Source organism: Daphnia carinata, chromosome 6 (assembly GCF_022539665.2).
Source record: "Daphnia carinata strain CSIRO-1 chromosome 6, CSIRO_AGI_Dcar_HiC_V3, whole genome shotgun sequence".
NCBI lineage: Eukaryota > Metazoa > Arthropoda > Branchiopoda > Diplostraca > Daphniidae > Daphnia > Daphnia carinata.
This window is the reverse complement of record NC_081336.1, coordinates 1,209,929-1,223,384: the sequence shown is the minus strand read 5'-3', so window position 1 is coordinate 1,223,384 and position 13,456 is coordinate 1,209,929. Positions and strand designations below refer to the sequence as shown.

Below are 13,456 nucleotides of genomic sequence, written 5' to 3'. Positions count from 1 at the left end.
GCCGCGCAAGCGCAACCATTTTCCCTTAGCCATCGCTTTTTTTTTTTTTTTTTTTTTTAAACCATCGAAACGATTATGCAAATGTTTTTGATTCAAAAGATACCTTCATTCATTCAATATCTATAAGGAAATCCAGTGACGAAATTCGTTTGCGTAGCGAGAAAAGCGTTTTTTTTTTTGTTTTTTTTTTTTTTTTTGAATCTGGATTTTGCGATTTACGTGTATGGTACTTAAAATTAATTCGCACGTGTGTATGTCATGTGATTGGGATTGAATAGGCATTCCGATTGGCGGCAAGACGGGCAGAAGAGGATCGCGCCCTTTTTTATCGCCCGATGCGCCACCAGCGGCCACGTTGATGGCCGCTTTGCAAACGCACCGCGACTCGCTCTCGCCCGACTCTGCGGCCGAAGAAGCCCTCAGCGGTGCCAGCGGCCTCCTGGGCAGCACTTCGAAACTCCGCGGCCGCCGCGACTCTCGTCCCCATCTCAGCCCGGACGGCGAGTGCGGCGGAGACGGATCCTCTCCCCGCGGCAGCCGCATCCGCCGCCAATCGACGACGACCGAAGATATTTTCAAGTGAGTCCATCTCTTTTTCATTTCTATTTCCGTTTCCACCCAAAGTTTTCGTTTTTTTTTTTTTAAATTTTATATTATTGGCATTCATTCCCGCCCCCACCCCCCCCTTTTTTTTATGCGTGTGGGGCTGGTCGGTTGCGTAATGTTGGCAAAGGCAATTTCAACGAGAATGAATTGCATTTACATCCACGGGCTAAAAAAAAAAAAAAAAAAAAAAAAAATGTTTCAATCTCATTCCATTCGATAATTGAAAAGAAGTTTGACGTTTGCGTCGCTTTCCTCCCACTTTTTCTGCCCCCCCCCCCCTTTCTCCCGATCGCTCGATCAATACGTTGCGAGCCTCTCTTTCCATAAAATTTTTATATAAACATTGTGTCATCTGCCAGTGTCGATACATTTGCCCATTTCATTCACGATGTTTATGCCCGAAAGCCAAAAAAAAAAAAAACAATTGACAGCCGCATCAACAAAAAAAAGGGGGGGGGGGAGACACTATTTATTATTCCGTTCCAATGCAAAAAAAAAACAAAACAAAACAAACAAAACATTTAAATGTTTATCGCAAAAACAACAACAACAACATACTGGAATGATTGTTTTGACGAATCATATGGAATGGACGTAATGACGCGCACCGAACGTCAAATGACGAGCGAAAACGTTTTGATGTTTCATTCATTTCGAACAACGGCGGCGCCATGGGGCCGTCATGAATTTGAATAAGAAATCAAAAACAAAAAAAAAAAAAAATGAAATGCGACTTGTTATCATTTGCACCGGACAACATGACGTTTCGAATTGAATCCCTTCCCCCCCCCCCCCCACATCTTGTTACTTAAAAAAAAAAAAAAAAAAAAAATAGCAAATGTTCGTCTGCTATTTCGATTTCGCAATCGACACACTCGATTTATTTTTTCTTTTATCTTTTCAATTCTCCATTCCGTCTTCTGCTTGTCGATGTCGACTCCTCCACGTTTTTTCGTTTGTCTCTTGTTTTTTTTTCGTGTGTGTTACGTTGTATCTGTGTGTGTGTGTGTATACGCGTGGTGCGTGTGGCGTGCTTGTGCGTGCGTGCGTGCGTGTGTGTGTGTGTGTACAGAAGTCGAAGCAGACGAGGTTCCAAAGCAACGACAACTAAACCGTCTCGTTCGGAGAGCAGCTCGACGTGCAGCTCCAGGGAACCGTCGCCCAAAGAGCCGAGTCTCAGGTAAATTTGTTTATATCCCACTCTTTTAATTTCCTAATGTTTAATGTTATTTATTTATTATTTTTTTTTTTTTTTAACGTAAGAAAATCGATGTCGACATGTTGATGCAATCGCCGACAAGTAGCCGACAGTTTTTTCGTTCAAACTGTAAACATTGACGCGTAGCGACGAGGTTTTTAACGAGCAACACTTGATACGATGTTTTGCGACGCACGACATTATCCATCGATCGATCACGCACATGTTTTCGTAATCATCCACGTAGGAAAAAAAAAACAAAAAAAAGAGGATGATATCCGAATTTGATGGTTAAGAATTATTTTTTTTTTTTTTTTTTTGAGCTGTTCTTCCCAATTATTCATAGTGGATTTTTGGGAAAGGGGAAAAAAAAAGGAGGATGTGTGGCGTGAGTCGATATTTCAGGCTGTCGTGTGTGTTTAGGGCTGGGAGGGGAGAGAGCGCTAACCTGCGTGACGTAAGAAAGGGGGGGAATAAGAAAAGGGTAGACGGCACGACGAAACGGAGCCACTTGTAAAAAGCTCGTAAATAACGATCCAACAACTCTTAACCTAACCTTCGATTGGATAGATCGCACCTTTTTTTTTTTTCTTCCCCTCTTCGTGAAAAGGCTTCGTTGACGTGAGAACGTAGAAACCTGTCGGCTAAACAAACCAAAAAAAAAAAAAGAAATATTTAAAGAAATATGGCAACAATGGCGTAATGTCTCAGCGTTGGGATAAACACGTAAGCGTTAAAAAACAAAACAAGGGAGTATCATATTTTTAAATGTGACAATCAAAGTTTGGTCGATTTTCTTTTCTCTACTAATTGAGGGGGTGGGGTGGGAATGATGCGTCGTTGCCAGTTTAACCTTATAAAAATTTCATTTTTTTTTTTTTTTTTTTTTTTTTTTTTCGTGATTCGTGAGTCTACGTGTAGCAAAACAAAAACAAAAGAATTGCCTAGTTGGAACGGATTCGGACCCCCTGGTCGTATTCCTTGTTGATCTGGCTATAAAACATTCACTTCTTTGTGCTGCACGCTTTTGAAATATGCAGACACACTTAGGCTCCTCCCACTTTATTCGTCCCTACCTGTCGTTCTTCATCCCCAGTCAAAAGTTCACTCTCTCTCTCTCTCTCTCTCTTTTTCTTTGTGCTCTTGTTCGATGCACTCACCGTAAAGATCCCGACGCATCGCTTAATTTGACAGTAAGGCTTTCCATGAAAACGAACTCCATCTTGTCTAGGCTGATGAAATATACGTCAATCTAATCTCCCGCCCCCCACCTTTCCCTCGCATCTGCACGAGGATTCGTCTGCAAAGATTCAATTACTCAACACGTCGCCATCTATTGAGATCGATGTGAAACAAAATTATTATTATTATTCCCATTTCTATACAAAAACAAATGCATCAATCATTTGCATATCTCTGATTTTGAATGGGCGGCAGGAGGCAGTCGACGACGACGGAAGAGATCCTCATCGCCCGCGGTTTCCGACGCCAGTCGACCACCGAGGAGATGATGCGCTGCCGAAATTTCCGACGCCAGTCGACCCAATCGGAGGAGCTGTCGAAAACGCGCGGACGGCGCGACTCTTGCGCCCAGATCAGCGACGGCACCGTCGCCACCATGACGGTCGAAACGACGGCCGCTTTCTACGACACGAGCACTCAAACAGGTACAAAAAAAAATAAAAATAAAAATAAATAACGCCCTCTAATAGCGTCATTAGGAGAAACGTTTGTAATTGAAACAATTGATGGCGAGACACGACTATCTCCCCCTCCCCACTCTCACCTTTTTTAATAGCGACCGCAGACGTAAGTGTCCGGCTGGCCGTTTCGGCACACACACACACACACGGACCTTTTGGAGGAGAGGGAAAAAAAAATGTCATTAATATCTTTTTTTTGGGGGGGGGGGTGGGGGTGGGGAAACCTACGCAAAATGTGTGGGAATAGAAGACCTTCAAACTCAAAGCGATTTGTAGACATTGTCCTTTGGGGGGGAGGGCGCAAAGGGTTAAATAAGCCAATAACGTAAAGTCGGACATCATTTCGCAATGCCGGCTAGAAAATCGCAAAGTTCATTAACTTATTATTATTAAATAATTGGATAACAAGGCAAAAAAAAAAAAAAAAAATTCGAAATTTTTGAAACTCTTCGTGCTGCTGCGTCTTAAAGAAAATCGAATTCCAGCCGTGAGGAGCGTAATTTTTTTTTTCCCCGTACACATCATTCGATTATCAGCCATTTTTTTTTTTTTTCTTGATGAAATCCCCACAGGCGCTTTATATGAAAACCGTGGGGGGGGTGGGGAGCTGTCAGCTTGTTTTGTTCTGTAAGAAGAAGAAGAAAGTTTCGTTGCGGGCAAAAAGGGCGGACAGTTAACCCGCCTCGTGTGTAATCATCGGCCTTTTGTGCGTGTGCATTAGTAGTGTGCGCACACTGGAAGGAGTCGGGGGGGGGGGGCGAACAAATAAAAAGCATCAGCAATTGCATAGAAAAGAAAATGGCTGTGGAGAGAGAGAGAGTTGTGTTAAAAAAAAAAAAATAAATAAAGAAGAAGTCAAGATGGTAACAGCACAAGTGAACTTGCACTAGCCCGTGTGTGTGTGTGTGTGTGTGTGTGTGTGTGTGTGCACGTTATATAGTAGCGAAGTCTGGTGCGCACCGGTGAGTAGTATCGAGCCGACCGTCAGTGCGTCCGGATGCCCTGCGGCGTTGCCCCCCTCAGGGCATGAACGTTAAGCGAATCTCATTCATTCCCAAAGTTTTTGTGTTTTCAAAAAGGAAAGCGGCCATTTTTTGTTTTTTTTTCAAATTCGAGTTTGTTTTTTTTTTTTTTTTTTTTGTTTTTTTTAATTAACGATTTTTGTTTTGTTTTGTGCGTGCGTGTGTGTGGATGGCGTTGACGTGGACGATGCAGAGCCGTCGAGCGTCTACGACAACAACATCTACCACGAGGAGTGCCTCCGTTGCAACGCTTGCGGCGTCAACCTGACGGGCCCCAGCCAGAAGCGGGCGCGCCGCTTCAAGAACCAAATCTTTTGCGACCTCCATTTCGCCGACGTCGCCCTCATGGAGTCGTCGGATTTTATGCAGCAACTGCGCAGCTTCAAGCCGCAATCGCTCGGCTGTGCCGTCGCCCGACGAAAGAGTAGCACCACGCTCATCTTCCCGCTTCCGCCTCAAGCCTGTTCAGGTATTTGCTTTATTTTTATTTCGTCAAAATAAAAAAAAAGAAAAAATTGAAAAATTGATTAAAGGTTGTGAGGGCGAAATCCTAGTCAGGTCCCCATGTCAATCAACTTGTTGATGCCGGTCCCAATATGTGGCCCGGCTTTTTCTTTTCTTTTTTTTTTTTTTTTTTTTTTTTTATGTTGTTGTTTTTGTAATACCGAACGAACGGCCTTCCTTGTGTTCGGCAAAGCTTCTCTCTCTCCTTCTTTTATGATTAACTCTGGAAGTATTTGATATTAAAAAAGCTTGGCGATGGCGGAAAGAAAAGAAGAAAAAAAAAAGGGGGGGGGGGGGACGTACGATAGAAAGAGAGGAACAAGAGAGCTGGGTGTGTAATCATCTATCGCTCCCTTTTTTTTTTTTTCTTTTCTTGTTTGTATAATATTCCGGCGTGCTGCTTTTCTTTCTACGCAGCACGAAAGAAAAATGTACACGAGAGGAAAAAAAAAAAAAATCTTTTTTTTTTTTATTTTTAAACGTTCCCGACTTTGTTCGGCCATTTTTTTTTTTTTATATACGCCGCCTTCCAGCACACGCGTCTCGAAAATTGGATGACTTCAGTTAGGCCAAGCGGAAAATGCTGAACGTTGCTGTTTCTCTTGTTGGCTCGGCATATGCGTGTAACACAAGAGTTCGCGTCGATGTAATCGCCTATGTTACGATGCTAGTACAGCTGATGATGATGATGCCCCCTCGCTTTCTCCTTCCTTTCGACATCCGGAAAAGCCCCTTCCAGTTCCCCCCATCCGGAATAGGGAACTGCCCTATTTTAAAAAGCCCCCGCCTTCTAAATGTGGCATAACACGTTAAGACATTGCAAAGTACAAGAGATCCCGTAGGCGTTTCTATTTTCTATCTTCGCAATCTGGAGTTTTAATGATGGTTTATCGCTTGTTTGTTTTTTTGTTTTTTGTTTTTGTTTTTTAAATCGTGATAGGGGCAAGGAAAGTCAAGATAGGAATACCCTAGGACAACATTAGGCGGTGCTAAAAAGCCTCGATGAATGACGACAGCAAACGGTTCAGAGAGCGGGGTGGGGGGGGGGGGGTTAGTAAGGAACTTGTGCCCAAGTGAAACGACGACGTCTATGTCAGATCGATATCATCCGGTGGTTGAGGGCCTAGGGACGATACAGCGCGCAGCAGGGCTTCTCTCTCTCTTTGCCTCTCGTCAGCAAAAAAGCCGGACGAGTTGAGAGAGAGAGAGAGGAGATGCTCATTTGTAATGCAGACCGTTGGCGAAAGAAAAGCTGCGAGAAAAATGGCACATCCTCTGAGAGAACGTGAAAGCCGAAAGACGTCACATCTACACGATGGCAACATGTCTTATCTTGTTTATTTCGTCCGGCAGAGGGCCAGCCAATAGGATGGCCTCTTTCTTTTATTATTCACGTTATGAATTAATGAAGCTGCCATCGTCAAACCACGAGGCGGGCACGTGGGTGGTCTGGCCGAAATTTTCATTACAAATCGATAGTTTTCAATCTTTGAAAAAAAAAATGATATCGAGTAGAGCAGAGAGTTCCATGACGGATGCGGTGGATATTTAAAAAGGAAAAAAGGGCCGATGGCCGTCTCGTTTTTTTTTTTTTTTTTTTTTTTTTAATGGAGGTCACATGAATAATTGAACGAGGCTCTATGTGAAGTTCTATACATATCAACTAGATTTCTGCAACCGCGCAACCCAATGGACGTCGCCAGTACACGTCTCGTTTTGGTCGGCCTTTTTTGAAAATAAATCAACTCAAACTTCTTATTCCTCATTCAGAAAGCGTTTCCCCCACCCCCTCTCCCCTCACACACGTGTCCTACATATCGAACGTTCGTCGATGGAAACACATCTTTTAAAAAAAAGTTAATGATGTTTGCGTGAGTGCAACGTCGAAGTGTTAAGGCTCGCTTAACTTTCAAAGTAGACAATCATTTCCGATTCAGCCAAGAGAGTTCGCTATTGTCCTCCATCTACTAAAAAAAAAAAAAAAAACGGCCTTTCTTTTTCTATGAAACTCCTCAACTCGAGTGTTCCACTATCGATCGTAGTAAAGACTTTTAAATTTGTTTTGTTTTGATTGTTTTGTTGTTTTTTTTCAAGATGAATTTTGCGATGGTTATCCTCACAATTTCACGCCGACGCCCGGCTATTGGATCGAATGTTCGCGCCAGAGCGCACGAGCTGGACGTCGACGCAATCACGGCATCCAGGAGGAAGGCAGCCAGGACAATTCGAATAGCGCGTCTGACGACGAAGACGATGACGAGCAAGAGGAAGGAGACGGCCAGGCCGGCCGTGAAGAGAACGACAATGGCACTGGCGTTCAAACGGACAGTTTCGACGGTGCCGGATGCAGCCAGTTGAACCTACGGCACGCCAATGGCGGCACGTCCGTTTTCACCAGCACCGACTCCGGCGCCGGCCCGTCGGATCGCGCCGGCCGAAAAGTTCAGCTAGTCCATCAACATATTCAAGTACCCGTAGAATTAAAAAAAAAAAAAAAAAAAAAAAAAAAAAAGATCCCTCCCCCCCCCCCCCCACTGCACATTAAAGAACAATTGCCCAGCAAACCAATCGCTTTCATTCAAATTTGTCTTCCCCTTTTTTTGCTTTTTTTTTGCCATGATTGGTTTGATTTGATTATTTATTTTATTTCTAAGATCAATTGAAAATAATCAAAAAAAAAAAAAAAAAAAAAAAAATGTTTCAAAATGTTCCAGGTGAGTTCGACGAGTTTGCCGGAAATCCACGAATTGCAAGCGCGTCGGAAAACGGCCATTGAAGAGCAGTTTGACCGGGCGGGGACTTTCGAGTTAACTTCGGTGGAGCAAGAGACTTACGAGCGTTACTTTTACGGTACGGAGCACTGGAACTATTTCTCCAACGACGAGGATCTCGGCCCGGTTGTTCTTAGTCTCAAACAGGAGATTATCAACGGACGGGATCAGTTCAGGTCCGTTTATTTTATTTTATTTTATTTTTTCTTTCCTAATTGCCATGCACTTACAAAACAGCCATCTTGAAAAGTGCAGAGCGCTTTGAAAAATCAAAACAAAAAAAAGGTTAGTTAATTGCGTGATTGTCTTGGTTGTTGATAGGATCCTGGTGCGGGCCATCAGTTACACGGTGCACGGCCTCATCCCGGCTTCTTGCGTCTTCGCCGACCGCTACAACCGCGAAGAAGTCGTCCGATCCCTCGGCAAAGAGATCAACCTCAATCCGCCGTTGATTCTGGGCCAGCTGCCCGACACGCCCGAAGAGCTCCTCAAATTGGATCAGGTCCCGCCTAATAGTTCGCATCATAGCTAGCCTGAAACATTGTTTTCCCATCCAGTTCTATTTTTCTGTTTGAATCAAAAATGCGAAAAAAAAAATGACACGATCGATCTATCGAAAGGACAGGTTTTTATCAAATCCGAGCTGAAGGTGGGCGTCATCTACGTGAAGGACGGCCAGTTTACAGAGGAGGAGATCCTGGACAACAACGAACACAGCCCTTTGTTCGACGAGTTCCTTCAAATCATCGGCGATAAAGTGCGACTCAAAGGTATTCATCGTTTTAGTTTTTTAATGGACATTATGATCCCCTGGTGATTTACGAACGTATGGCGTGGAATAGCCGGACACGATGTGAAAGAAAAATGTGTTGATTTCTTGTGTGTGTGTGTGTGAACCGTTTCAGGTTTCGACAAGTACAAAGGTGGACTGGACACGGTCCACGACTTGACGGGCCTCTACTCCGTCTACACTCACTGGCGCGGTATCGAGATCATGTTTCACGTCTCGACACTCTTACCCTACGAGAAGAACGATCCCCAAAAGGTAAAAAAAAAAAAAAACGTTTGTCTTTTTTTTTTTTCGCTCACTTAAACGAATTGATTTTTTTTTTAATTTTTATTTGGGGCATTTGTCCAGTTGCAAAGAAAGCGGCACGTCGGCAACGATATCGTCTGCGTCGTTTTCCTCGAATCCAACACGACCGATTTCTCGCCGGCCTGCATCAAATCCCATTTCTTGCACACGTTCATCCTTGTCCAGGTGTCGCCGAAATCGCGCCGGAAACCCACACGATACGAGGTTGTTGAATTCAATCTCCATTTTGTTTTTTTTTGTTTTTTTCAAAATTAAATTGAAATTTTGTTTGTTCCAGATATCGGTGGTCACTCGTGACGAAGTGGGCGCTTACAAGCCGTACCTCTGGGAGCAGTCGACCTTCCACAATGGCGTCCTCTTCCGCGAGTGGATCCTCACCAAGATCGTTAACGGAGAGCGGGCCTCCTATTCTGCCCCAAAGTTCGCCCGGATGCAGGAGCGGACCCGGAGTCAAATGCTGGAAGACATTGTGGCCAACTTGCAGAACCACGCCGAAACTGGACAAATTCCCAAACCGTACAGGTTCTCTCATCAATTCCCGCTGAGATTTTTAATTATTCATTTATTTATTTATTTATTTATTTATTTTTTTTTTTTATCTTTTCTTCCACAACATTTGGTTGAAAGAAAGTGTCGTTGACCTCCCCCCCCCCCCCCACCAAGCGTGGCATTCAATATCCAGGCGGCGTTGACACATTTTCATAAATCTTTTCGCAGTGGGAGGGGGGGGGGAGGATTTCGATTTCAATTTTCTTAAAGCTATCGATTTGGCCTCGTTTTTGTTATCTAGCAGTTGACAGCGAGAGTTGCCAGCTCGTTACTCACTCTGAGCTGGAAACGAGCCAACACACCCCAAATTAGACGATCGATATCAAATCACTAGCAGCCGACGAGAGGAGCCCATTCCTTCCCCCATCCGCACTGCCTTTTTTTTTTTTTATAAATTTTCTTTGATAAATGGATGACGTGTATTATCATTAATGTGTTTATTTTTTTATATATATATTTTTTTTTTATAGACGTGGATCGTGGCGTCCAATCGGTCACATGCGACCGTCGAGCCCTCTATTGGATTCTGTGAGAGACCAATTCGAAGGCTACGACCAACTGGCCAAAGATTTCTCCAAAGTGTTCCTCAATGTCGACCCGCCTTCGATGCTCTTTGACGTCAGTTTCCTCGTCGGCCAGGGCAAGACGAAATTGAAACTCTACGGCGTTCGCGCCATCCTGGGCGTCCGCAGTCGGTAATGAATCAAGTTCCAGATTTATATATTTTTGTGTGTGTTGCAATGACCTGAAAATGGTTTTTTTTTTTTTTTTTTTTCAATTTAGAGTGTTCCAGGAGATGCTCTACGGAATATGCACCGGTTTCGGATCGCCTCAAGTTCCCGTTGCCGAGCTGCTGGCCAGAGCCGCGCCAACATTGCACAGTCCAGGCGGTCAGCAACGCAACAAGTCGTCCAATTTCCTTCAAGTGCCTGATATCGAATCACCCAGGTACGATCGTTCATGACGCAAACACAAGTTCAACGTCTTACACATTTCATTTTTAATTTAAAAAATTTTTTTTTTAAAAAATAGACCGAAAAGTGTGCCCAGCAGCCCGTCGGTGATGAGAGCCTTTTCTCGACTGGGCAACCTGACGGCCGGTTGGGGCCGAAGTAGCAAGAAACAGGATCGGCTCACAGTGGACGACAAGAAATGGACCAGCTCTCAAGATTGCAGTAAGACATAAAGAAATTAGAAACGAGAAGTAACGTGATGTGTGCTAATTGTTTGCCCGTTTTTTTTTTCCAGCCAAGATGGGCAGAGAAGGTCGCGGTGAGCGGGGCTCGGCCGCCGACCGGGCAGCTGCCGCAGCTGGCAACAGCAACAGTCTGGCCGTTCCACGACTCAGCGTTTGCGCCGACGTCCAGAAAGTGGACCGATCGAAGTTGGCCCAAACCGAATTCGCCATCATCGAATTCGATGCCGAAACGTTCCGATTGCTGCTCGACTACCTGCACACGGGTTCGTGCCCGTGCACCTGCAACAACATTCCCGGTCTCATTTGCGCCGCCGAGCACTACGACCTGCCCGAATTGCTCCAAGCCTGCTTCCATCACGCCAAGCAGTTCCTGCGCATCGAAGTGGTCCGTGTTCCAGAACAATTGAATTGCTTTAAAAACAAAACAAAAAAAAAACATTTAAAATCAATGCTATTTACATTAACAGGTTTGTAGTATGTTGTGTCTCCTGGAGAACTATTACTGGCGCTACACGAGCGCTTCCGAGCTGGTCAACATGATCCTGCTATTCATCGAAACGCGGGCGTACCAGGTGTTCCAGTGCCCCGATTTCCTCTCGCTCTCCGAGTCGATCGTCCAGATGATCATGGCCCGCAACCTGGAAGTGCCCGAAGTGCGCAAATTCGAGGCCATGCTCCAGTGGGCCAAGCACAAGATCCGGACGCGCGGCGCCGCCTCGCGCGTCGACGCCAAAATCGAATTCCGTTGCACGATGGAGCGGCTCACCCGAGACCTGAGACTCTACCGCATCTCGCCGCAAGATCTCATCAAGATCGTCCTGCCCAGCAAGGCCATCAAGAACGAGCGCATTCTGGAAACGCTCATGTTCCAGGCCAATTCCGGCATGTACCGCATCCAAGACTCTTACCTGGAGGCCTGCCAACAGCGGCTCCAGAAGCAGGACTCGCGATTCTCCGAATGGGATTCATTCGACTACGGACTCTGAAGAAGGATTTCAATTTCGCCCCACGACTCCTCAATACCCTTAATCATCAAAATTCTTTCGTGTGCATAAATGGAATGCTAATACGCTGCAAAAAAAAAAAAAAAAAATGGAAGAAAATACTCTATACTAAATTGGTAACAAAAATAATCATTATTTACTGTTAACATTAACAGACCACGATTACAAAAAAAAAAAAAAAAATAGATACATATATATATATATATATATTATTATACTATATATTGATATACAGTATCTGATATCATTATACAGCTCACTACATCAGGACTGGTTCGAATTAACTTCTTTCGGTTTTATTTTTATATATTTTATTTTTTTTTCGATGGCGTGTGTATACTGAAAATCGATCATGTCTGGACAATCTGCTTACCGGACCGTCCAGTTTCGTAAGTCATTCGTGTATCAAATAGGAGATGATGTTTACGTGTGTATGTGTGTGCTGTGTGTGTGTGTGTGTGTTTCAGCCTTCTCGTGAGGGTGTTCGTGTGCACGTCTGTCACAAAATCCCATTCAATTATTGACCAATTGTCGGCTTATTTGTCTCGACTACCCCATCACGTTCGATTTCATCAAGTGGCAACTTGTGTTCACGTGCTGCAAACTCCCGAAACCTCATCGGCAAGTCGATTGTTTTATTTCTTCTTCTCCCACATTTTCTTTCGATGTCCTTCCTCATTTTTTTTTTTTTTTTTTTTTTTTTGTGGAACCAAAATGGCAAAAAAAAAAAAAAAAAGAAAAACAACAAAAAAAGCCCACTGATATATCTCGTTTAATTCTGACAGTTTTTTTTTTGTATTATTGTTGATGTGATTTTATTGCAAACGCAGCCGTTGCACTGCGAATTATGTCGGGAGTGGTGTGATTGGCAAGTCATAGATCCCACGATGAAGTCGGCAACCCTCCATTTCTCGTCAATGTCAGACCAGGGCAATCAGTAGGGAAACCGAATAAGCATTTTAAGAAAGATAATATTCTATAAAAAAAAAAAAAGAGAGATTCTAGAGAAAAGAAAAACGCAAATTGATAGTTTTTAATTACATAATCTATTTCCAGAGATTTTTAAATCAGAGTATTATAATAAATGTCTATCTGTGTAGACCATTGTGTTTTTTTATATATTATTGATCACTGATTATAATTCCCTTATGTTTAAAATAACACATGGTGGCTGAAATAAAATAAAGTCAACTGTTGCATCTGTCTTTTTAGAAATCAAAACCGCGTTTCTTGGCCTATGCCGATGGTGAAACTCTACCTGAACATACTTGATACACCTACGATATAGCTTCAGAATTAAATAGGTTCGGTGTGAGGAAGGCCAACCTTAATTTTACCTATCGCGTGCGGAAATTGTAAGGCCATTGCTGTCATCGAACCTGTCATGAGTGTCTTTAGCATCGTGTTTAGTAAGCCATTCAGGCATAGTTGTGTATTACGTTTTTCAATCAATAGGTGGCGTTGACAGGAAGTACTTCTGCTTTACCCGTGGGATTCCGCGAATTTTTTGGTTTTATTTTCTCATAAAAACTATCCAATTGAAAGCCAAAATACAGCAATTTGTTTGCTACATTCGTCGAAATGCACACACACCACCTCAACTAATCTCCAATCGCGCCTATAAACTACAATTAAGTTAATCATCCAATCATTATTGGCAAACTCCAATCAATTTTGTCATCTGGGATTGGACGCTGAAGTGCCTACATGAAACCCGTTTGGTTATTTATGACATATGTAGTCATTTAATGTCCTGCTGTAGAAGAAACACGTGCTTAAAATATGAAATTTGTTTTTAATCGAGA

At 43.5% G+C, this 13,456-nt stretch overlaps 1 protein-coding gene across 1 annotated transcript in view; it reads left to right on the top strand.

Moving 5' to 3' along the window:
* LOC130689444 (uncharacterized) overlaps positions 1-12,847 on the top strand; it is a 45,006-nt gene extending 32,159 nt beyond the window's left edge. The window contains exons 8-23 of the mRNA XM_059495953.1: positions 279-579; positions 1,679-1,786; positions 3,242-3,471; positions 4,723-4,998; positions 7,128-7,501; positions 7,748-7,980; positions 8,126-8,306; positions 8,430-8,574; positions 8,710-8,849; positions 8,943-9,104; positions 9,178-9,422; positions 9,920-10,144; positions 10,233-10,397; positions 10,482-10,624; positions 10,698-11,032; positions 11,115-12,847. Of these exons, the coding sequence (XP_059351936.1) occupies positions 279-579; positions 1,679-1,786; positions 3,242-3,471; positions 4,723-4,998; positions 7,128-7,501; positions 7,748-7,980; positions 8,126-8,306; positions 8,430-8,574; positions 8,710-8,849; positions 8,943-9,104; positions 9,178-9,422; positions 9,920-10,144; positions 10,233-10,397; positions 10,482-10,624; positions 10,698-11,032; positions 11,115-11,633 (3,782 nt within the window). The 3' untranslated portion in view covers positions 11,634-12,847. The remainder of the gene's footprint in view (positions 1-278; positions 580-1,678; positions 1,787-3,241; positions 3,472-4,722; positions 4,999-7,127; positions 7,502-7,747; positions 7,981-8,125; positions 8,307-8,429; positions 8,575-8,709; positions 8,850-8,942; positions 9,105-9,177; positions 9,423-9,919; positions 10,145-10,232; positions 10,398-10,481; positions 10,625-10,697; positions 11,033-11,114) is intronic.
* Positions 12,848-13,456: the final 609 nt, after the last annotated feature.